The 25,750-nt window shown below is 37.0% G+C and overlaps 1 protein-coding gene across 8 annotated transcripts in view; it reads left to right on the forward strand.

Annotated features, from left to right (window-relative positions):
• The window catches only part of MYO9A (myosin IXA), a 291,269-nt gene that overhangs the window by 216,601 nt on the left and 48,918 nt on the right, over positions 1-25,750 (forward strand). For all 8 annotated transcript variants that reach the window (XM_055319695.1, XM_055319702.1, XM_055319694.1 and 5 more), the window contains 2 exons: positions 21,489-21,600; positions 24,037-24,098. In XM_055319695.1, the coding sequence (XP_055175670.1) occupies positions 21,489-21,600; positions 24,037-24,098 (174 nt within the window). The remainder of the gene's footprint in view (positions 1-21,488; positions 21,601-24,036; positions 24,099-25,750) is intronic.

A 25,750-nucleotide genomic window follows, 5' to 3' on the forward strand; every position in this document is an offset into this window, starting at 1 on the left:
TATGATAAATCATAGAAGTGTTAAATATACAAATAAATGTTTATACTTGTTAGTCAAAATGAAAGAATGGTAAATTCCTATTTTGTTCATCAATGGGAAAAACTAAAAATAAATTAGTTACCTATTTTGGAAGGATATATAAATAGAGATTTTTCTCAGTACTGTGAATTGGGGGATCATTTGCATAACCTTTTTGGAGAAGGTGCTTTAACAATTGTATATATAGAGGAGGGGCAAGATGGCGGAAGAGCAGGGTCCCCAAATCACCTGTCCCCACCAAATTACCTAGATAACCTTCAAATCATCCTGAAAATTTACGAATTCGGCCTGAGATGTAAAGAGAGACCAGCTGGAATGCTACAGTGAGAAGAGTTCGCGCTTCTATCAAGGTAGGAAGACGGGGAAAAAGAAATAAAGAAACAAAAGGCCTCCGAGGGGGAGGGGCCCCGCGAGGAGCCGGGCTAGGGCCGGGGCGAGTGTCCCCAGGACGGGAGAGCCCCGTCCCGGAGAAGCAGGAGCTGCACCAACCTTCCCCGGCGGGCGGAAAGGGGCTCGCAGGGAGTTAGAGCAGGACCCAGGAGAGTGGGGATGCCCTCAGGCTCCCTGGGACACTAACAGACACCTGCGAGCGCAGGAGAGTGCGCCGGTCTGCAGCGCGCACGGCGGGACCGGAGCAGCTCGGAGGGGCTCGGGAGCGGCTCCAGGGAGGGAGCTGCAGGGCGGGAGCGCGAATTCAACAGTGCAGGCCCCGAAGCACAGGGCGCCGGGACACAGCCCAGGATCCGGCCTCCCCCTGGGACAGGCAGAGGCCGGGAGGGCCCAGGACAGCAAGGCCGCTCCTGCCCCGAGCTGAGCAGATCAGCGGCCCCGCCCCGGAGCCTCCAGGCCCTGCAGACGGAGAACCGAGAGCCCCGAGCCCCGTAGTTCCTGGAGCCCCGTAGTTCCTGCGGAGGCTAAATCCAGGCTTCCAGAGTTGCCATAGCAACTGCGGCCGTTCCTCCTGGGGCCCCACGGGGTAAACAACCCCCGCTGAGCCCGGCAGCAGGCAGGGACAGAGCAGCTCCCCCAAGTGCTAACACTTGAAAATCAGCACAGCAGGCCCCTCCCCCAGAAGACCAGCTAGACGGACCAGTGATACTCCCCCGTGTTCCAATACAACTTGTTTTTGGCCACTCTGCACTGAGCAAAATGACTAGAAGGAAAACCTCACCTCAAAAGAAAGAATCAGAAACAGCCCTCTCTCCCACAGAGTTACAAAATCTGGATTACAATTCAATGTCAGAAAGCCAATTCAGAAGCACTATTCTACAGCTACTGGTGGCTCTAGAAAAAAGCATTAAGGACTCACGAGACTTCATGACTGCAGAATTTAGATCCAATCAGGCAGAAATTAAAAATCAATTGAATGAGATGCAATCCAAACTAGAAGTCCTAACGACGAGGGTTAACGAGGTGGAAGAACGAGTGAGTGACATAGAAGACAAGTTAATGGCAAAGAGGGAAACTGAGGAAAAAAGAGACAATCAATTAAGGGACCATGAAGACAGATTAAGGGAAATAAATGACAACCTAAGGAAGAAAAACCTACGCTTAATTGGGGTTCCCGAGGGCACCGAAAGGGACAGAGGGCCAGAATATGTATTTGAACAAATCCTAGCTGAAAACTTTCCCAATCTGGGAAGGGAAACAGGCATTCAGATCCAGGAAATAGAGAGATCCCCCCCTAAAATCAATAAAAACCGTTCAACACCTCGACATTTAATAGTGAAGCTTGCAAATTCCAAAGATAAAGAGAAGATCCTTAAAGCAGCAAGAGACAAGAAGTCCCTGACTTTCATGGGGAGGAATATTAGGGTAACAGCAGACCTCTCCACAGATACGTGGCAGGCCAGAAAGGGCTGGGTCCTAAATGAGAAGGGTCCTAAATGAGAAGAACATGCAACCAAGAATACTCTATCCAGCAAGGCTCTCATTCAAAATAGAAGGAGAGATAAAGAGCTTCCAAGACAGGCAGGAACTGAAAGAATATGTGACCTCCAAACCAGCTCTGCAAGAAATTTTAAGGCGGACTCTTAAAACTCCCCTTTAAGAAGAAGTTCAGTGGAACAATCCACAAAAACAAAGACTGAATAGATATCATGATGACACTAAACTCATATCTGTCAATAGTAACTCTGAACGTGAACGGGCTTAATGACCCCATCAAAAGGCGCAGGGTTTCAGACTGGATAAAAAAGCAGGACCCATCTATTTGCTGTCTACAAGAGACTCATTTTAGACAGAAGGACACCTACAACCTGAAAATAAAAGGTTGGAGAACCATTTACCATTCAAATGGTTCTCAAAATATACCCTAAAAACTATAGAACACTTCTGAAAGAAATTGAGGAAGACACAAAGAGATGGAAAAATATTCCATGCTCATGGATTGGCAGAATTAATATTGTGAAAATGTCAATGTTACCCAGGGCAATTTACACGTATAATGCAATCCCTATCAAAATACCATGGACTTTCTTCAGAGACTTAGAACAAATTATTTTAAGATTTGTGTGGAATCAGAAAAGACCCCAAACAGCCAGGGGAATTTTAAAAAAGAAAACCATATCTGGGGGCATCACAATGCCAGATTTCAGGTTGTACTACAAAGCTGTGTTCATCAAGACAGTGTGGTACTGGCACAAAAACAGACATATAGATCAATGGAACAGAACAGAGAACCCAGAACTGGACCCTGAACTTTATGGTCAACTAATATACGATAAAGGAGGAAAGACGATCCACTAGAAGAAAGACAGTCTCTTCAATAAATGGTGCTGGGAAAATTGGACATCCACATGCAGAAGAATGAAACTGGACCACTCTCTTGCACCATACACAAAGATAAACTCAAAATAGATGAAAGATCTAAATGTGAGACAAGATTCCATCAAAATCCCAGAGGAGAACTCAGGCAACACCCTTTTTGAACTTGGCCACAGTAACCGGAGAAGGACAAACAGTGTATGTTCTCATTCATTTGGGGAATATGAATAATAGTGAAAGGGAATATAAGGGAAGGGAGAAGAAATGTGTGAGAAATATCAGAAAGGGAGACAGAACATAAAGACTTCTAACTCTGGGAAATGAACTAGGGGTGGTGGAGGGGGAGGAGGGCGGAGGGTGGGGGTGAATGGGTGACGGGCACTGGGGTACACTTGACGGGATGAGCACTGGGTGTTATTCTGTATGTTGGTAAATTGAACACCAATAAAAATTGATTTATAAAATTAACAAAAAAACAATTGTATATATAAAGTTCTACAAATATCTAAAAAGAAAACCAAAAAATGTTGACCCACACTGGTCATGTTGTGATGTACAAGGCTTTTTATTGAAGAGTAGTTTGTAATAATAGTGAGACTGAAAACAATCTAAATTTGTAAGGAAATGGTTAAATAAGCTAGATACACTTCTGGAATAGAATGCTGCTATAACACGAAAGTAAAAGAAGCCCTTCTCCAGGCTGTTTTTATGAAGGAGCTAAATACTAGATAGAAAGCTATTATTTGAATATTTTTAAAAAACAAAAAACATGTTTATATTGGTACTCATACATACATACTAAATATCTGAAATTAGACACAGGAAACTAATATCCTGTGATGATTTCTGTAAAGAGGAACTGGACAGAATACAGAGGTGAAGAAAGACTTTTCTTTCGTCGATTCTGTTTGTACCCTTTGATCTATTCAGAGTAAAGTGACTTTTAGTAAAAACAACTTTAATATTAGAGCTCCAGTAGAAGAGAAAAACATACATGTGTGTGATTTACAGTTTTTCTGAATAGAGGAATATTTGTGAGATAAAATGTTAGTATCTGGGAATATTTGAGACATCACAGAACAAGGTTATGTTATGAAACTGAGATGATCTGTGAGTTGAGTCTTTTTTACTTAGTTGGTTATTTGATTAATTTATTAAGACAATTGACTGCTAACACTCCACTACCAGGTGCTTTATATAACTTTTTCTTTTAAAAGTTACATTTAAAAAATTTTTTAATTTTAAAAACAGAGAGAGAGACTGTACGTATGCATCAGAGAGTGGGGAAGGGCTGAGAAAGAAGGAGAGTCAGAATTTCAAGCAGACTTCATAGTGAGCGTAGAGCACAGTATGGGGTTGATCTCAAAATCCTGAGATCATGACCTGAGCCAAAACCAAGAGTCAGATGCTTAATCTACTGAGCCACCCAGGTGCTCCTATTTATTTTAACTTTTAAAAATTGAGGCATAATTGACATAAAACAGTTTCACATGTACAACATGATCATTTAGTATTTGTATATGTTGTGAAATGGTCACAATAAATTCAGTTAACATCTGTCACTGTAGATAGTTACAAAATAATTTTTTCAAAAAAAACCAAAAAAAAACAAAATAATTTTTTCTTTTGATAGGGACTTTTAAGATCTTTTGGCAACTTTCATATATGTGATACAGTATAATTAAACATTCTACATGACATCCTCATGACTTAATTATTTTAAAACTGAAATTCTGGGCAGCCTGGGTGGCTTGGTGGTTTAGCGCCACCTTCAGCCCAGGGTGTGATCCCGGACACGTGGGATCGAGTCCCACGTCGGGCTCCCTGCATGGAGCCTGCTTCTCCCTCTGCCTGTGTCTCTGCCTATCTCTCTCTCTCTGTGTGTGTCTCTCATTAATTAAAAAAAAAATGAAATTCTGTGCAACCTTTCCTACAATGTATTTTGATAACAGGCAGTGTTACCAGTTATCACCAATGATATTCTTGGTCTAGTTATGTTGAGCATGATCTCTTAAATTTTTAACTAGATTTTATTTTTAACTCAAATTCATATAAACATAATTTAAAATGATATTCATTATAGGGACACCTGGGTGGATCAGTGGTTGAGTGTCTGGCCTTTGGCCCAGGGCGTGATCCCGGGATCCAGGATCAAGTCCCACATCAGGCTTCTTGCAGGGAGCCTGCTTCTCCCTCAGCCTATGTCTCTGCCTCTCTCTTGCTGTGTCTTTCATGAATAAATAAATAAAAATATTTTTTTTTTTAATAAAAATATTTTAAAAAAAAGATATTTATTATAAAGTAAAACTGTTTTCCCAGCCCTTCTTCCTAGAAGTAATCACTGTAACCAGTTTTCTTTTTTTAATTCCAGAAATACTCTGTGCCTTTTTAAAGTGTTTAAATGTATATATATATCCCCCTTTCTTTTTCAGGATATTCCCAGTGGAATTGTTTTTTATTTTGTTTTGTTTGTTTGATTTGTTATAGAAATGTAAGTTTGTCCATCGTTTTCTTTATGTTTGACGCTTTTATCTTTCTTAGATAAATAATGATTATTACAATAATTTTTTTTTACTTTCCCCATGCCTTTCACTCATATATTTATTGTTTGATTTGTTTCCTTTAAAAATTTCCTTAAAAATGAATCATCTGGAATTTGTTTTCGTCTTGAGTAAGATAGGGATCAAAGTTTGATTTATTTTTAAAAACATGTCAATTGTCTGGACACTGTGGAATGATACATTTATTTTTCACTTATCACATTTATAATATACTTGATTCTCAATGTATTTGGATTTTTTGAATACTCTTATTCATTGATCTGTTTATGCATGTATCAAAATTACTCTTAAATTACTTTTTATTTTATCAAGTATATGTACATGTATACCTCCATGTATACTTAAATTACTTTTTATTTTATCAAGTATATGTACATGTATACCTCCATATACACATGACTCTAAAAAGTCTTGAAGGCTATTTTTTTGTGTTTAAGTTTTTATGTTAGTTCCAATTAATTAACATAGTGTTACATTAGTTTCAGGTGTATAATGTAGTGACTTCCATACAATGCGCTGTGCTCATTACAAGTACTTTTTAAACCCTGTCACCAATTTAATCTAACTGCCACCACCATCTCCTCCAATAAACCATCAGTTTGTTCTCTGTAGTTAAGAGTCTGTTTCTTAGTTTACCTTTATCTCTTTGTTTTTCCTTTGTTCATTTGTTTTGTGTCTTAAATTCGACATATGAGTGAAATCATATGTCACTTGTCTTTCTCTGATTGACTTATTTTGCTTAGCATAATACCCCCCAGCTCCATCTATGTTGTTGCAAATGGCAACATTTCATTCTTTTCTATGGCTGAGTAAAAACCACATCTTTACCCGTTCATCAGTGGATGGACATTTGGGCTCTTTCAATGATTTGGCTATTGGTTGATAATGCTCAGTGTGCATGTATCCCTGTGAATTAGTATTTTTGTATCCTTTGGGTAAATGCCTAATAGTGCAACTGCTGGATCATAGGATAGTTCTATTTTTAACTTTTTGAGGAACCTGCATACTGTTTTCTAGAGTAACTGCACCAGTTTGCATTCCCACCAACGGTGCAACAGGGTTCCCCTTTCTTCACATCCTTGCCAACATCTGTGCTGTGAAATTTAGCCATTCTGACAGGTGTGAGGTAGTATCTTATTGTAGTTTTGACTTCTATTTCCCTGATGGTGAATGATGTTGAACATCTCTATGTCTGTTAGCCATCTGTGTATGTCTTCTTTGGAAAAGTGTCTATTCATGTCTTCTGTCCATTTTTTAACTGGATTATTTGTTTTTTTGGGTATTGAGTTTTATAAATTCTTTATATATTTTGGACACTAATCTTTTATTGGATGTATCATTTGCAAATATCTTCTCTTTTTCCATAGGTTGCCTTTTAGTTTGGTTCATTGTTTCCCTTACTATGCAGAAGCTTTTTATTTTGATGTAGTCCTAGTATTTTTGCATTTGTTTCCCTTGCTTAAGGAGACATATCTAGAAAAATGTTACTAAAGCTGATGTCAGAGAAATTACTGCCTTTGTGCTCTCTTGTGTATTTTTTATTTTATTTATTTATTTTTTAAAAAAATATTTATTCATGAGAGAGAGAGGCAGAGAGAGATACAGGCAGAGGGAGAAGCAGGCTCTATGCAGTGAGCCTGACGTGGGACTGGATCCTGAGTCTCCAGGATCAGGCCCGGGGCTGAAGGCAGTGCTAAACCGCTGAGCCACCCGGGCTGCTCTTTTGTGTGTTTTTTAATGGTGTCAGGTCTGATACTTAGGTTTTTTAATCCATTTTGAATTTGTTTTTATGTGTGGTGTAAGAAAGTGATTCCATTTCTTTCTTTTTCATGTAGCTGTCCAGTTTTCCTGACACTATTTGTTGAAGAAACTGTCCTTTTCCTATTGGATATTCTTTCCTGCCTTTGTGGAAATTAATTTACAATATATTTGTGGACTTTTCCCCCTGAATTTTCTGTTCTGTTCTGTTGATATCTGTGTCTGTTTTTGTGCCAGTGCCATATACTGTTTTGATTACTACAGTTCTGTAAAATAACCTGAAGTCCAGAATTGTGATGCCTCTGGTTTTGCTTTTGCTTTTTCAGGATTTTGGCTATTGGCTTTTGGCTATTGAGGATCTTTTCTGGTTCCATTACAAATTTTAGGATATTTGTTCTAGCTCTGTGAAAAAAGCTGATGGTATTTTGATAAGGATTGCATTGAACTTATAGGTTGCTCTAAGTAGCATAGAAATTATAACAATATTTGTTCTTCCAGTCCATTAGCATGAAATTGTTTTCCATTTCTTTGTGTTTTCAGTTTCTTTCCTAAGTGTTCAGTAGTTTTCAGTGCACAGGTCTTTTATCTCTTTGGTTAGGTTTATTCCTAGGTATCTTATGGTTTTTGATGCAATTGTAAATGAGATTGAATCCTTGATTTCTCTTTCTGTTGCTTCATTATTGGTGTATAGAAATGCAACATATCTGTATGTTGATTTTATATCCTATGACTTTGCTAAATTCATATATCAGTTCTCGCAATTTTTGGGGTGGAGCCTTCGGGTTTTTTTCATGGAGTATCATGTCTTCTGTGAATAGTGAAAGTTTGACTTCTTCCTTGCCAATTTGGATGCCTTTTATTTTTGTTGTTGTTTTTATCTGAGTGCTGAGGCTAGGATTTCCAGTACTATGTTGAACAACGGAGGTGAGAGTAGGCATCCTTGTTGTGTTCCTGGCCTTAGGTGAAAAGCTCAGTTTTTCCCCACTGAGGGTAATATTAGCTGTAGGTTATATATATATATATATATATATATATATATATATATATATATATATATATATAAAGACTATATATATATATATATATAGTCTTTATGATGTTGAGGTATGTTCCTTCTATCCCTATTTTCTTGAGGGTTTTTATCAAGAAAGGATGCTGTATTTTGTCAAATGCTTTTGTGTATCGAGAGTATCCTATGGTTCTTATCCTTTTTTTAAATTAATGTTGACTGATTTGTGGATATTGAACCACCCCTATAGCCCAGGAATAAATCCCACTTGATCATGGTGAATAATCCTTTTAATGTACTATTAGATTCAGTTAGCTAGTATCTTGTTGAGAATTTTTGCATTCATGTTCATCAAGGATATTGGTCAGTAGTTCTTTTTTAGTGGGGTCTTTGTCTGGGTTTGGAATCAAGGTAGTGATGACCTCATAGAATAAGTTTGGAAATTTTCTTTCCATTTCAGTTTTTTGAAACAACTTCAGAAATATAGGTATTAATTCTTCTTTTAAAAAAAGTGTTTGGTAGAATTCCCATGGGAAGCCATCTGGCCCTGGACTCTTGTTTGTTGGGAGATTTTTGATTACTGATTCAATTTCTTTGTTCAACTGGTTTGAACAAACCAGGTCTGTTCAGGTTTTCTATTTCTTTTTCAGTTTTGGTAGTTTATATGTTTCTAGGAGTTTGTCCATTTATTACAGATTGCCCAATTTGTTGACATTTAATTGCTCATAATAGTCTTTTCTTTCTTTTTCTTTTTCTTTTTTTTTAAAGTAGAGTCCAGCATGGATCTCGTACTTACAACCTTGAGATCAAGACCTGAGCTGAGATCTAGCTCAACCAACCTAGCCACCCAGGCACCCCCATAACATTCTCTTCTAATTGTTCATATTTCTGTGGTGTGGGTAGTTATCTTTCCTCTTTCATTCGTGATTTTATTTATTTGGGTCCTTTCTTTTTTCTTTTTGATAAGTCTGACTAGGGGTTTATCAATTTTGTTAATATTTTCAAAGAATTAGCTCCTACTTTTGTTGATCTGTTGTTTTTTTTTTAATTTCTATATCACTTATTTCTGCTCTAATCTTAATTATTTCCTTTCTCCTGATTTTAGGCTTTATTAGCTATTCTTTTTCCAGCTCCTTCAGGTGTTAGGTTAGGTTTTGTATTTGAGACTTTTCTTGCTTCTTGAGGAAGGCTTATATTACTTAATACACACTTTCCTCTTATGACCACCTTTGCTGTGTCCCAAAGGTATTGGACTGTTGTGTTTTCATTTTCATTTGCTTCCATGTTTTTTTTTTTTAATTTCTTCTTTAATTTCCTGGTTACTCCATTGTTTAGTAGGATGCTCTTTAACCTCCATGTATTTGTGGTCTTTCTAAATTTTTTCTTGTGGTTGACTTCAAGTTTCATAGCATTGTGGTCAGAAAATATGTATGGTATGATCTCTGTCTTTTTTGCTGGTTGAGGCCTGACTGACCCAGTATGTGATCTCTTCTGGAGAATGCTCCATGTGCACTCAATATGAATGTGTATTCTGCTGCTTTAGGTCCATCTCCTCACTTTCAATCTGTAGGTGTCTTAGGTCTAAAATGAGTCTGTTGTACACAGTGTTTTAGATGGGTCTTGTTTTTTAATCCATTCTGACACCCTGTGTCTTTTGATTGGAGCTTTTAGTCCACTTATATACAGAGTAATTATTGATAGATATGTACTTATTGCCATTTTATTACTTGTTTTGTGCTTATTTTTGAAGATTTTCCCTGATCCTTTCTTGTCTTTCTCTCTTTCATGGTTTGCTGATTTTCTTTAGTGATTTATTTGGATTTCTTTCTCTTTATTCTTTGCATGTTTATTAGTTGTTTTTGTTTTTTTTTTAATTTTTTTTAATTTTTATTTATTTATGATAGTCACAGAGAGAGAGAGAGAGAGAGAGAGAGAGAGAGAGAGAGGCAGAGACACAGGCAGAGGGAGAAGCAGGCTCCATGCACCGGGAGCCCAATGTGGGATTCGATCCTGGGTCTCCAGGATCGCGCCCTGGGCCAAAGGCAGGCGCCAAACCGCTGGGCCACCCAGGGATCCCTATTAATTGTTTTTGATAAATGGTTAGTATTAGGTTTGTATGTAACATCTTTTGTTTTGCATATAGCAGTCCATATTAAGTAGATGGTCATTTAAGTTTCACCCTCTTTTTTTCTCCTCTTCTCCCTCATGTTTTAAGTATTTTGTGTCCTTTTTTTGGTTAGTTCTTGACTGATTTTTTACAGAAATATTCATTTTTACTGCTTTCGTGTTTCTTAGCATTATGCTGTCACTTTTGGTCTCTCCTTTTCACTCAAAGTGTCCCCTTTAATATTTCTGGTAGGGCTGGTTTAATGGTCACAAACTCCTTCAGTTTTTGTTTGTCTGGGAAACTCTTTATCTCTCCTTCTATTCTGAATGATAAGCCTTGCTGGATGGAGTATTCTTGGCTGAAGATCTTTCCCATGCAGTACTTTGGATATATCATGCCACTCCCTTCTGGCTTGCAAAGTCCCTGTTAAGAAAATCTTCTGCTAGCTATACTTATGGATTTTCCCTTGTAAGTTACTGACTTCTTTTGTCTTGATGCTTTTAAGATTTTTATATATCACTGTATTTTGTATATTTAATAACAATATGGTTTGGTGTGAGTCTGCTTTTGTTGATTTTGATGGGAGTTCTATGTACTTCCTCTGGATCTTGATATCTGTTTCCTTCCCCAGAGTAGTACAATTTTCAGCTGTTATTTCTTTGCCTAAATTTTCTGCCCTCTTTTCTCTCTCATATTCTTCTGGGACTCCTAGAATATGAATGTTACTATGTTTTATGGAGTCACTCATTTTCCTAGAATAAGTTTATTCTTGTTTTGCATTCTTTTTTCTCTCTTTTGTTTAGCTTTGTTACTTTACTCTGTCTTCTAGGGTATTAATTTGGTCCTCTGCTTCTTCCAGTCTGCTGTTCATTCCATCAGGTGTATTTCTCATTTTGTTTAATGAACCCTTTACTTCTGATATGTTATTCCTTATCTTTGTGGTAAGGGCCTCATTGATGTCTTCCACTCTTTTCTCAAGTCTAATGAGTATCCTTGTGGTCATTGTTTTAATTTCTCTATCAGATGTGTTACTTATATCTGTTTTGCTTAGATCTCTGGCCATGGCCTTGTCCTTTTCTTTCATTTGGGATAAATTTCTCTGTCTCCTCATTATGTCTGCCTCTCTGTGTCCAATTTTTTATGTCAAGAATGTCACTTATGTTTTCTGCTCTTGAAAGTATTGAAGAGGAGGTATCAGAGTGTCCTGCTAGTACAGTGTCCCCTCTTTACCAGACCTATCACTTCTAGAGAGCATCCTATGTGTGTGTCTTACACCTTGCTGTTGTGTGTAAGTCACTTTTCCTTTCAGTGCCATGATCTGCAGACTCTCTGCCTGTTGTGGGCTATGCTTACTTTCTGTAGTGTTAGTGGGACCCAGACAGGCCAGCTCTGACAGGATGTGTCCACCAGGGAACTTGGGAACAGGGCATATTGTTAGCAAAATTAGCATTGGGCCACTAGTTTTGTCATGGATCCGTAAAGTGCTGCAATGGCTGGGAGCATGAGGCTGGGTGTGGCAGTGCAATAATGGCTGGGTTTTACTGAGCCTGGTGCATCACAGTGGCTAGGAGTGTGTGGCTAGGCACTGCTGCTTGTTGTGAATGGCAGCAGCAGTGTACCCAGTGACTGGGCAGGATAAATGCAGCTTTAACAGAATTTTCCTTAAGGGTTGCATAGGTGGCTCAGTGGGCTAAGCGTCTGCCTTCAGCTCAGGTCATGATCCCAGGGTCCTGGAATTGAGCCCTGCATCAGGTTCCCTACTCAGTGGAGAGTTTGCTTGCACCTCTCCCTCTGCCCCTTCCCCTGCTCATGCTGTCTCTCTCAAGTAAATAAATAAAAAATCTTAATTTTTTTTTCCTTGATCCTGGGCCAAGGCTATAAGTGTCTGTGCAGCCCCATCTCCCCCAGGTGGCTCTGTGTTTTTGCTGGGGGTGGGGTGCAGGGGAGAAAAATGGTTTTTAAAGAAGTCCCCCAACAGGCTCCAAAATCAGCATTAATATATTGGTCTCCTCTTTGCCCCCAGCACTGTGTAAACTGCCATTTTTATGTTGCCTCTCCACACTGGTTGTCTAAGAGCAACAACCCATCTGTCACTTGCCCTCCCAACTCATCCAGTGCTGCATCAGCAGACTTTTAAAGCTCCAGACTCCAAGTCCCGTTGGTTTTCCAAACTCACTGAATTCAGCTCTTTTGTTTTTGTTTTTTTAAAGATTTTATTTATTTATTTGACAGAGCACAAGCAGGGAGAGTTGCAGGCAGAGGGAGAGGGAAAAGCAGGCCCTTCCACTGAGCAGGAAGGCCAGTGCAGGGCTCGATTCCAGAACCCTGAGATCATGACCTGAGCCGAAGGTAGGCACTTAACCAATTGAGCCACCCAGTTCCTTTGAGTTTTAAAGCCAAACCTTAAGGGTATTATTCTTCCTCGTGTGAGCTACCTGGGTCAAGGATCCGTTTCTTTGCCTTCTCTGCACATGTAGCTCCTTCCCTCCTATGGGAAGCCTTCCTCTACTTTTCTGATTTTCCTAACCTTTCAGATGAGCTTCTTCTCTGTATTTAGTTGTGGAGTTTCCTCTGCCTATCTTCAGTTAACTCACTCTCTGGTTTATTGACTTGGATACAGGTGATACCTACTTGTAAATGTGGGACAGGATGAGCTGAGTCCTCCTACATTTGCATTTTTTAAATCAATACGTATTTATTAAGAAACATTGGAAATATAGAGAAAATAATAAGGAATAAAACACAGTCATTGACAGAAATAGTCACTTTTAAAATCTTGTTCCCTTTCAACTTTTTTCTCTGATTTATGTTGGTACATAGTAATGTCAAAAGAAATCAGAGATTCATTCTTGTGAACTGGCTGTCATTTGCCTCTAGACAATGTTAGACAAACATAGAGCTCAGTTCTAGCCAAGTTATCCTTTTATAGACTTCATGCAGATTAACTTTATCCTATTAACATCACTTCTTGAGCTAGAATAAATGTAGTTACTAATATACACGTGGTTTCTGAATTAAGCTATAATTCAGTTGTGCTTCCCTAAGTTTTATTAGTTGGATTTTGAATGATCACAGAACAATTTCTTGCATAATTTCTAATGCTGGTTATTTATTTTGCAATTTTTTGAAGGCTATTTTTGTGTATTTCCCAGTTTAAATAGAAGTACTTATTTTTCCTTAAGCATACATACTATTCCTTTTTATGCCCCTGCTCATTTTGTGTATTCAATTCAATCGTTACCTCCTCCTGCCTCCATGATACCTTTTCATCTATAGAAACAGCTACTTATTTCTTTCTGCTTCCATTGTACGCTGTGGAACTTTTACCATCTGCTGTCAATGCCTGTTTTCAAAGTCACTGCTTCAGGTCTCAGTGTCTTGGTCTGCATCTCAGCCAACAGGGGTAGGGAAAAGGCGACGGATCCCATAACTCTAGGCATGAACTTACAAGTGGCACACACAACTTACAATTACATTTCATTGTTCAGAACCACTCATGGGGCTGTTCACAGATGCAAAAGAGGCTGGAATATGTACATTTTAGACAGTCATGTGCCTAGCAACATTATTCCAGTTCCTGACACATGGTAAGCGTCTATAAATATTTAATTGGATGAGTGAATGCATGAGTGATTTCAAAGGGCTGCAGGGTCTCCCCTGTACTCTTGTCCAGCCTTATTTCTCACTATTCTTTACTTGATCTAGCCATCATAATCTTCTCACTGATCTGACCAGTTCTTCTTATTTCATTTTTGTTTTTTTCCATTTTCCTTCCCCTCTCTTCTCTATGCCCTTCCCATCCTTCTCCTCTACCCTGCCCCCTTTTCATTTTGACATAATTGTAGAGTTACAGAAAATTTGCAGGAGAAATAAAAAAACACTGTGTTTCTTCACCTAGATTTATTCACGTTTTACCAGTTGTCCCAATGTTTTCTCTTTATAACAAAGGGTCTTTGTTGTATTCAGTTGTCATGCCTTTTTAGGCTATTTTAATCTGGAACAATTCCTCAGTCTTAGGTTTCATTGCGTTGACATTGTTGAACAACGTATGCCAGTTATTTTTTAAAATGGTTCCTCAGTTTGAGTTGGTCTTATATTTCTTCATGATTAAATCCAGGCTATGCACTTTGGGCATGGCATACCACGGAAGAGATGCTGTGATTTTTCAGTGTTTGATATCAGGAGATAGCATATCTATCTGTTGCATTACATTTGATGTCAGTAAGGGTATTTCAAAAAAGAAAAAACCAGCAGATTTATTATTATTTTTCTTTGTAATTGATGAGTATCTTGTGGGAAGATACTTGAGACTGTGTAAATATCCTCATATTCCTTCAAACTCTTACCCGCTAGTTTTAATATCCTTGATGATTATTGACAAAATGAGTTATTACTATGATGGTTGCCAAATGGTGTTTATTTAAATTCCATTTGTTCTATATTCATTATAGGTAAATGTTCTATATTCATTAGTTGAATTTTTGCCAAGAAGGTGAGTTTTTCCTTCTAATTTATAGCCTGAAGGGGCTCCCACTGAACAAATTTGTGACAGTTTGACATTGAAATAAGTGACAGGAAAAGATGATAATAATTCATTGAATAAAATAAGAATCTGTGAATCTATATTTATATAATTTCTTTTTGAAGAGTATTTCTTTTTCTAATAGATAATAAATTTATATTGTTAAAACATCTTTTAAAAGTGTGTATACTGGGAAGTCTAACTGCCCCTTTCCCCTCTTCGTCCATTGTCCTTTTAGTTACCTCTTTATCTTCCCAATGTTTCTTTATTCAATATAAGAAATAAGACACATGCTTATTTTCTATCCTTTCTCACACAAAATGTAGCATATTATATAATAATATCATAATGTTCTTTTGTGTCTTGCTTTTATCATTGAATAATATATTTAGGAAATCACTCTGTGTCTCTGGTAGACAGAAGGCTAAAGAAGTCTGCTTAAGTTTTTGTCCCCTGGTTATTCGATCAAACTCCACTCTAGGCACTACAGTTGGAATAAGGTTGCCAAATCATCCCACTATTTTTATTTATTTTTTTAAGGATTTTATTTATTCATGCAAGACACACAGAGAGAGGCAGAGACACAGGCAGAGGGAGAAGCAGGCTCCATGCAGGGAGCCCTATGTGGGACTCATCCTGGGACTCCAGGATCATGTCCTGGGCCGAAAGCAGGCACTTAACGCCTGAGCCACGTAGGCTTCCCACCTCACTGTTTTTAACATAAAAAGTTTATCCTGGATTGTGCAGATGAGCCCAATATAATCAGAAGAGGAAGTCAGAAGAGTCAGTCAGAGAGATGTAGTTGAAGAAGGATGCAGAAGATGGGTAGAAGAAGTCAGAGAAAGAAGCATGAGAAGGATGGAGTCTGCTTTTGGTAGCTTTGAAGATGGAGAAAGGGCATCCAATAGCCATAGAAGCTGAGTTAACTGGCTAGTACGGGAACAGGATTTCCATCCTAAAACTGCATGGAATTGAAATGTGTCAACCGTATGAATGAGATTGGAAATAGATTATTCTTCAGAGCTTCTTCAGAGCTTCCTGAAAGGCATTTTGGCTTGGTGAGACTTGTATCTGACTTCTAGCCTATAAAACCCTGGGAGGTTATGAATGGGTACAATTGTTCAATTGTTTTAAACTGCTAAGTTTATGGTAATTTGTTAAAACAGCAATAGAAAACTAATATAGTAGTTGTTCATAGAAATCTGTCTGAGGGGATCCCTGGGTGGCGCAGCGGTTTGGCGCCTGCCTTTGGCCCAGGGCGCGATCCTGGAGACCCGGGATCGAATCCCACATCGGGCTCCCGGTGCATGGAGCCTGCTTCTCTATCTGCCTGTGTCTCTGCCTCTCTCTCTCTCTCTGTGACTATCATAAATAATAATAATAAAAAAAAGAAAAAAAGAAATCTGTCTGATATTCCTTTCTGGACCATTGGGTTATTTCTTTTTCTTCTGTTACAAATATATAATAATGGCACAATGGATAACCATGTGTATGTGAGAGAGAATGGACAGGGATTCCTAGGATTGGAATTCCATAATATAGGGTCCTGCCTATATTACCTGAAGGAGTAATCGCATTTCTCAGTTTTAGCTATGAAATCGAGTTGTTAAATTTTTAGATTTTGCCAGTCTGGTATATAAGGAGTATTTTATCTCCCTGTAATTTTAGTTTGCTATTCTTTTGTCAGTGAGCTTGAGTATCACTTATGCTTCAGTACCATTTACATTTTTTTTCCTGTAGCATGTATATTTATGTTCATTGCCTGCTTTTCTATTGGAGTTTGGTCTTCTTTCTCAATTTCTAGGAACTTCCTATATGAGGGAAATTACTTTTTGTCTGTGATGTGAGTTGTAAATATGTTTCCCCAGTTTGTCAGTTATCTCTCAATAATGCCTTTTAATATTACTTGCCATGTAGAAAATTTTTACTTTTATGAAATTTGACCAGTTCTTTTCTTTCATGCCTTCTGAATTTTGAGTCACAGACTTTCCCCCCACCTAAAGGTTATAAAGAAATTTTCAGTTATTTTCTTCTAATACTTTAATGGTCACATTTTTTACATTTAAATTCTGATCTTCATGGAGTTATCCTGGTATATTGTATGAATTACAAATCTAATTTTACCTCTTACCAAACCCATCATCATTTATTTAAAAGTCTGGCTGTACCTGTCAACCGTTTTGCACGCTAATTTCCCCTTTATCTTGGATCTTTTTATCCTGTTCCACTAATTGATCTGAATATTCATTAGCCAAGTTCCACACTACTTGAACTAGTGAGCTTTTAGTGAGTTCTCCCTAATTTTCTTTTTCTTTTTCTTTTTTTAAGATTTTATTTATTTATTTGAGAGGGGAAAGAGAGGACACACAAACTAGGGGAAAGGGCAGAGGGGGAGGGAGAAGCAGACTTCTCTCTGAGCATGGAGTCTCATGCAGGACTCCATCCCAGGACCCCAAGACCATGACTTGAGCCAAAGGTAGATGCTTAACTGACTGAGTCACTCAGGTGCCCCCCTAATTTTCTTTTTCAGATCTTTTCTAACTATTTTTACTTACTTTTCCATATTGACTTTGAATTCTGTCATCTGACTTGAGGGGAAGAAATCTAGGAGTACTTTTACTTAGATTACTTTATATTGGGCAGCCTGGTTGGCTCAGCAGTTTAAATAAATAAAATCTTTGAAAAAAAAGATTACCTTATATTTATAAATTAACATACAGAAAACTTACATCTTTATGATTTTATATCTTTTCATCTGTGCAAGTCTATTTTTGTGTCCATTAAAAACGTTTTAAAGGTTTTCATATATAGTTTTTAAAATTATTTCTGCTGTATTTATTACTGGGTATTTTATCTCAGCAGAGATTATCACTATAGTTAACAGTATGGTGTATATTCTTCTATGCTTTTTCTATACTTATATAAACTCTTTAATAGTTTTCAAAGTAATATGCTGGAGTTTCTGAGATAATTTCAGAGATTTTGCAAAATTAAAGCTATTTTCATAATAATGTTATTTTCCTTTTTTTCACTAAGTTGAACAAGAGGAATCATAAGTGAACTACTGACAGCTTAGCACAAAACAAGGCAGTTTCTCCAAATGAGAATGGGAAATAGGCTCTAGTAGCTGCATATGGTTTTTGTCTCCAAAAAAATCACTTGCACAATTGAACTGTAAACTGATTTAGCCTTTTAAAAAACTGTGACACGGGATCCCTGGGTGGCTTAGCAGTTTAGCTCCTGCCTTTGGCCCAGGGCACAATCCTGGAGTCCCAGGATTGAGTCTCACGTCGGGCTCCCAGCATGGAGCCTGCTTCTCCCTCCTCCTGTGTCTCTGCCTCTCTCTCTCTCTCTCTCTCTCTCTCTCTCTCTCATAAATCAATCAATCTTTAAAAAAATTTTTTTTAAAGACTGTGACAAAATTCATATGACCTTCACCATTTTAACCATTTAAAGTATATACTTCAATGAATTTTAGTATATTGACTATATTAGGCAACTACCACCACTACATAATTCCAGAATATTGTCATCACCTGCAGAGCAAAGTCTGTACTCACTGAGCAGTCACTCCCATTCTCTTTTCCTTCAGTCCTTTTTTTTTTTTTTAAGATTGTATTTATTATTTAAGAGAGGGAGAACAAACAAGCCAGGGGAGTGGCAGGCAGAGGGAGAGGGGAGAGGGAATGGGGCTCGATCCTAGGATCCTGGGATCATGACCTGAGCCAAAGACAGATGCTTAAGCAACTGAGCCACCCAGGTGCCTCTCTCCTCCAGTCCTGAAAACCACCAGTCACTTTTTGTCTCAATGGATTTGCCTTTTATGGACATTTCATATTGGTAAAAAATAATCATAAAATATTGGCCTTTTCTGTCTTCTTTCCCTTAGCATACTGTTCTGAAGATTCATTCATGTTGTAGCATGTATGGTAATCATTCCTTTTTATAACCAAGTAATATTCCATTGTTTAGATACACTTCATTTTATTTATCCATTGATTAGTTTATTGACTTTGGGGTTTTTCCACTTTTTTAGTATTAGGAGTAATGCTACTATGAACATTTGTGTACAAGTTTGTTTTTTTTAAAGATTTATTTATTTATGACAGACATAGAGAGAGAGAGAGAGAGAGAGAGAGGCAGAGACACAGGCGGAGGGAGAAGCAGGCTCCATGCTGGGAGCCTGACGTGGGACTCGATCCCGGGACTCCAGAATCGCACCCTGGGCCAAAGGCAGGCACTAAACCGCTGAGCCACCCGGGGATTCCCCTGTGTACAAGTTTTTATATCAATATGTGTTTCTGGCATCTTTTTTCATAGTTAATAGAAACACTTTTTACTTTTACTTTATTGAAAGGCTATATTCATTCAGACTTTGGTACTTGGCAACTCTTTTCTGAAGATGAACTAAGTGACTCTGTCACTTCAAGGAAAACACACAACAGTATTAGTTAACAGTGGTATTTGAGCTTTCTAGCAAAGATTAGAATTGTGGAAAACTTGTATCTGCCATTGAGAGTGTGACAAATTTCCTATAAAGAATTTTCTCATGAGATTGGTGGTAATATGAAGGAATGTGACCTTTTGAGAGTGTATAATGAAATGTGTCAACATTTACAAGAGCTGCATAACTCATTGCACCAGTATTTTTTAGGTAACCAATGCATAACACTGTAAAATCACATATAGATGAAATGTCCATTTGAAGTATAGGATAGACTAAATTTTTCAAAAAGCTTGAGACAAGTGTACTTCTAGTGTAATTTATCTCTTCTGAGAGTATAATTCAATGATTTTTAGTAAATTTATACAGTCAAAACCATCATTCCAATTTTAGAACATTTCATCACTATAAAGGATTTTTTTTTGCCTATTTGCAGTCATTGCCCTTTACCATCCCCAGCTGTAGACAACTGCTAATGTATTATCTGTTTCTGTAGTTTTACTGTAGAATGGAATCCTATAAATGGAATCATACGATGTATAGTTTTTGCATATGGCTTCTCAACATGGTTTTTTGAGGTTTATCGATGTTGTGTATATCAGTAGTTTGGTCTTTTATAGTACTGAAATACTATCCCATTGTATGGCTATACCACAGTCAATCTATCCTTTTATTATTTGATGGGTTATTTGGATCTTTTCTACTTTTTTGACATAATGAATAATGCTGCTATGAACATTCTCATACAGGTTTTCTGTAGACAAAGATTTCAGTTAGTTCTCCTAATTATAAACCTAAAAGTGGAATTTCTGAGTCATATGGTAACTCTGTATTTAACATTTTCAGAAACTACCTGTTTTCCAAGTAAGTGCACCATTTTACAATTCCACCTGAAATATCTGAGAGTTCTGGTCTCTCCGCATCCTTACCAACAGATATTGTTATCTTTTTAATTATAACCATTCTAGTGGGTATGCAGTGGTATCTCGTCATGCGTTTCCCAGATGACTAATAATTTTGAGCATCTTTTCATGTGTCAATTGGCCATTTGTAGTTTTTTTTTTATAAACTGTTAACTGTTTTGTCAATTTTTAAAAAAAGATTTGAGAAAGAGAGAGAGAGAGAGAGAGAGACTATGAGCAGGGGAGGGGCAGAGGGAGAAACAGACTCCTTGCTGAGTAGGGAGCCCTATGATGTGGGGCTCCATCCCAGGACTCTGAAATCATGACCTGAGCTTAAGGCAGCCGCTTAACCTACTGAGCCACCCAGGCCCCCCTTTTGTCCATTTTTAAATCAAGTATTCATCTCATTGAGTTGTAACAGTTCTTCATATATTCCAGATAGAAGTCTAGATAGAAGACAAACAGTTTGCAAAGATTTTCTCTTGAGTCTGTGGCTTATCTTTATCTTTTTAATGCTACTGCACATTTTAATGAAGCCCAGAACAATAGATATGATGCAGAGTTCATTGGTGTGATTTTAGATTCCATATTTCAGTTAACCTTTAAGTTACCATTTGTAGAGTTTTGATATTGTATTATTTTCTGAAAGGACTTTTAAATTACTTGTCCATTTTCCAATTTCATATCTGTATGAAGGCGGATTTTCTTCACGTATTTCAAACTAAACTGCATAGTGCCAACATACTGAATGTAGAAATGGATATGAAAATTTATTTTATTAATCCAGACATAAAAGAGATTTACAAAAATGTAAAATACCCATCCTTTTGTCACCACTTTGATTTAACCTATATAGTTGTTTTTTCATGAAAATGTACTCACGTTACATTGTAATATGTTTAATGTTAATGTCAAGTGAATTGGATAAATACTTGAAATTTATTTCAGTTTTAATTTCAAATATAGTATATATCAATAGGTATGACTCATAAACAAGTTCTTTGAGGTCATTAATACTTTTCAAAAATGTAAAAGGCTCTTGAGGCTAAAATAAAATTTGAGAACCATTGCTTTTATTATTTTACATGCTAAATTCAGAGTCACATAAGACCGCTCTCATATGTTTGTAGCATTGCTTTCTAATATTCATACAAGTTGGTCTTGTTTCTCTACCGGATTGTTAGGTTTTTGAAAACAAGGACCCATATGTATTGCTTTTATTCATTTTCTCAGAAGATCGTGTTTATTCCTGGAATAAGTGTCCATTGAATACTTAGAATACTTAGGAAGGGATTGAAGGATTTCCTATTGGCTGACCATGTTAGGGCAGCATTTACTATATTGGCTTTAACATAAATAGCTATAATTTTTTTCATTCAGGTGGAAGAACACAATGGTCACATCTTTAAGGCTACCCAGTATAGCATCCCTACATACTGTGAGTACTGCTCTTCTTTGATATGGATAATGGACCGAGCATCTGTTTGCAAATGTAAGTATGAATGATGTTTTTTTTTCTTTTAAAGGATTTCATCCAGCTTTATCGCATTAATTCCAGACATTTCACCATGAACCTCCTGTTTACTCTAAAATCTTGTCACATCTGGCAGAACCCATGTACTTTGTTAGATGCCCATACATCCATTCTTTGAAGCGGAAAATAAAGTCCAGAGACCTGAACTGACTTCCCCAGGTTTTCAGGGGTCCCATTTTAAGCTTGTGACTAAGAAGGGTCCAAGCCCCTCTCTCTGAACTCACAGCCAAGCCACTCTTCTAGAGTTTTTTTATCCACATCTAATAACCTGAGAACTCAATTTGAGTTTCTCTGAAGCCAGAGAAAGAGCTGCTCTGAGGGAAGACCTCTACCCTGTCATCATACTGTTACTGTGTTTATTACCCAGTATAAGTTTTGAGGAGTTTTTTTAACCACTTGATATTTCTGTTTTCTAAGTTTACTTACATCTTCTTTTAACATAAAGGAGTAATTTACACTTCTTGATTCTTCAGCCACCTCTTACCATACTCTTTGTATACCCAAACCAGGTATTTTAGATATTGTTTGCTCATTGTACTTGTGGCTTACCTTATCTGAAATGCTCTTCTCCCAGATGTTTGACTATTTCAATTAATCTATGTCTCGACTCAAAGGTTACCTCTTAGAGAACTCTTTCCTTACTCTGCTGTTGAAAATGCCACTTTGTCCCCCTTACTCAGTTTAATAATTGTCATAGCGCTTATCACTACCCAAAATTATATTAAGTATTTGTTTGTTTTGTTTGTCAGTCTGTCCACTAGAATGTATACTCTGTAAGGTCAGAAACTTAATTGTTTCTTCTGTATCACTAGTGCCTAGCAGTGCTGGTATTATAAGTTTCGGTAAGTTTTTACTGGGTAGATAGTTGGATGAGTAATGAAAAAATTATTAGATTATAACCAAAAAGATGCTTTTTTCTACTATAATCTTTTTATCAGAATGTATAAGTCCTAGAATGTGAGTTGAAACTTTTTATAGGTCACCTTAGTTCTGGCTTACAGAGGACCTTTAGCTTATGCTTTTGTCATGCCATACATCTACTGTGGTGCTTTCAGTAATTCTGTGAGGTTTTGCTTACTAGTGGACCAGAATTGAATGAATGAAATGTTAGGAAGGGCTTGGTGCAGTAGGACAAGAATGAAACTCATGTTTGCCTCAGTGAAATCACCATTATTGCTTGAAATGTTCACTTGTTCTGACATTCATTAGTGGTTTCTTTTTTTTATTATCAATAGTCTAAAAAAAACAGTGAGAGAAAAATAGGAAGTAGTTTGCTATTAACTTGACAGTTTAATGTTAGTCTGAAGCCTGTAAGTTTGGTTCAATTTTGTTTTGAAACTGAAAATGTGGGACACCTAGGTGGCCCAGCAGTTGAGCATCTGCCTTTGGCCCAGGGTGTGATCTCGGGGTCCTAGGATTGAGTCCCACATTGGGCTTCCTGCGGACCCTGCTTTTCCCTCTGCCTATGTATCTGCTTCTCTCTTAGGGTCTCTCATGAATAAATAAATAAAATCTTTAAAAAAACTGAAAATGTAAGAAATCTGCTTTTTTATGATTTGTGTGGGCTTGGTTTGATTTCTTAATAGAATTAACTAACTATGATTATACTGGTGATTTCATCAGCAGAATTATATGGCCTCCCTCTCAGCCTTGAAAACCCCACATTGTACTTTAGAAGTTCAAGGATATAAGTGTTTATATCCAGGAGCCAGAGCTGGTGTAGCAAAATGACATAGGTCAAATATATTTCAATATTCTCCTCTCACTACTTCTTCCCACTTGTCAACTGCCTAGCCACCTTGTTCTCTCCTGCTCAAGGAATAATAATTTCTCTTCTGAACATTTACTTTATCTTGTCTTCCCAGTCACAACTGATACTGTTTATGTTCTGGTTCCTCGGAGCTCTATTCTGAACTTTCTAAGATTATAAGGCCTCTCTTCTATCTTAATGTGCTATGTACCTTGTTTTTATTTCAGTAAGTGTCTTTGGCAGTGATGCTTTTCTTATCCATTGGAATGAGTCTTAATAGGTATTTCTGGCATTTGAGCAGATTGTGGAGCAAGTATATTAGGAGAGCATAAAGACTAATTTGTGAATCAAGCCAGAAAGAAAATATTCTGTAGGAATATGGTGGGAGCATACAAAAGCTTTTTCAGAGACAGAAGTTAGAAATTTTAGGCATATTTTTCAACTTCATTTTTCTAAATAGAATATGTTAAAACCCTTTTTTTATTCTTACAACATACCAAGTATGTATATGATATTATAGCAGTATCATGTTTAAAGAAAAAAATTAATCCAAAATAAAGTTTTTATAATAAAGTAAAATTTTAAAGTTCTTGTCATTGATGTACAGATTTCTAAAAATGCTGCATTCTTACCCTGTTTTTCAGTATGCAAATATGCTTGCCATAAGAAATGCTGTCTAAAAACCACAGCCAAGTGCTCTAAAAAGGTAAGAAATTATCACCTATGAATAATAAGTAACAGATATATTGATCTTCTCTGCCTTGTGAAAGAAATCGAGTCCTCTTTGATGGTTTTATAGAACAGTGGTTTTCAAACTTTTTGACCACAAGTGACAGAAATATATTTTGTGTCGTGATCCAGCATACATATATAGAAAGATATATTTGTATAATTGGGTGGATTTTCCTGGAACTATATGTACCTTTACTACTTGGAAGAGCTACTAAACTGATTTCACTGCTAATAGTTTGTTAAAACACTGCTTTTAAAGATTGCCTACTTCATTAAATACTCATAAGTCTTCCTCAGAATTGTCTTGAAAGTGGTCGGCTATAACTAAAGATTTTAACATTAACAGCAAAATCCACCAGCAGCCCATTGGTGTTTTTGTATATTTCTACTTGGATATGTAGAGATCTAAGATACTAAACATGTATTATGATACTTTATCTTCAAGGAAACATTGATTTTTTTTAAAGATTTCAGGCTTTCATTGATATATAGTCATTTAAAAAATTTATTAGTCATATATTGATGGTTGTGACAATACTATGCAAATCTGAACTGTAATATAAATGTATGTGTGTGTATTATATACAGCCCATGTACAGAATTTGCATCTGTTCCAAATTAGTTGACAAATCATGGCAAGGTACAAAGTGAAATTTTATTCAAGGCTTAAAATACAATGAATGTGGGACATTTGCTTCCAGCTAAGATGGAATAGCTTGGGGCAGACTAATCCATGCTGAGAATATCTGAAAAAATTGTTGCTGGCACATCAGAGAGCTGCCCAATCAGATTGGACTTTTGGGATGTTGCTCCTAGAGAGAAGATAATTGTGATGGATCTGTCTGTGAGAGGTTTTTCTCCTAGTGGGAATTTGTCAATGTTAGCTGTAGCACAAGAAACCAAGGTTCAGGGTAGAGGGCCACATTCAAGAGTTATGGAAGTCAGCAAAACTTTTATGAATTTAATAGGACTATGGAGATAAAATGTGGAGTTTGGGATTGCCAGGACCTGAGGGACCATGATCCAGACTTAACCCTGAAATTCAGAGGTTTTTTTCCTTCAAGGCATTTTCTGAATTCTTAAGCTACATAGGATAAAAGGCTAAGAAGCTGGATAAAAAAAAGATTTTTCTGTAGTTTCACAATGCTAAGGAAAGAAAAACTGGAGTTGTAATGATCTACCTTCAAAGAGAGACTCTAGTGAATACCCTACACTCTAAATGAGACCTCTGAAGAGCTGTACTCTAGGAAAGGGAGTGAATCATTGATAGGCTGGGCTTTATAAAACCTGAAAACTAGCTCTGAGGCAGTCCATGATTAGATTAAGATGGTTCATTCCTTAATTTGGCTACCCTCCAGAGGATGTACCCTCTTTAAAGAGAGATTACATCACTTATTAATTTGTTCATATATAATATTAGATATTTTAAATAATATTAGATATGAGACTGAGAAAAAAACCAAGTAGACAATAGATTCATGGATGACTCAGTTACTGAATTACCAGATATGTACTTAAAATTCTTCAATATGTTGAAATAATAGGTAAAAAGAAAAATTCTTTTTTATCAGAAAATGAAAATACACATTTAAAACAGGGGCAAATGGAGATTCTAAAAAATAAAGG

Source organism: Nyctereutes procyonoides, unplaced genomic scaffold (genome assembly GCF_905146905.1).
Source record: "Nyctereutes procyonoides isolate TBG_1078 unplaced genomic scaffold, NYPRO_anot_genome, whole genome shotgun sequence".
Taxonomy (NCBI): Eukaryota; Metazoa; Chordata; class Mammalia; order Carnivora; family Canidae; genus Nyctereutes; species Nyctereutes procyonoides.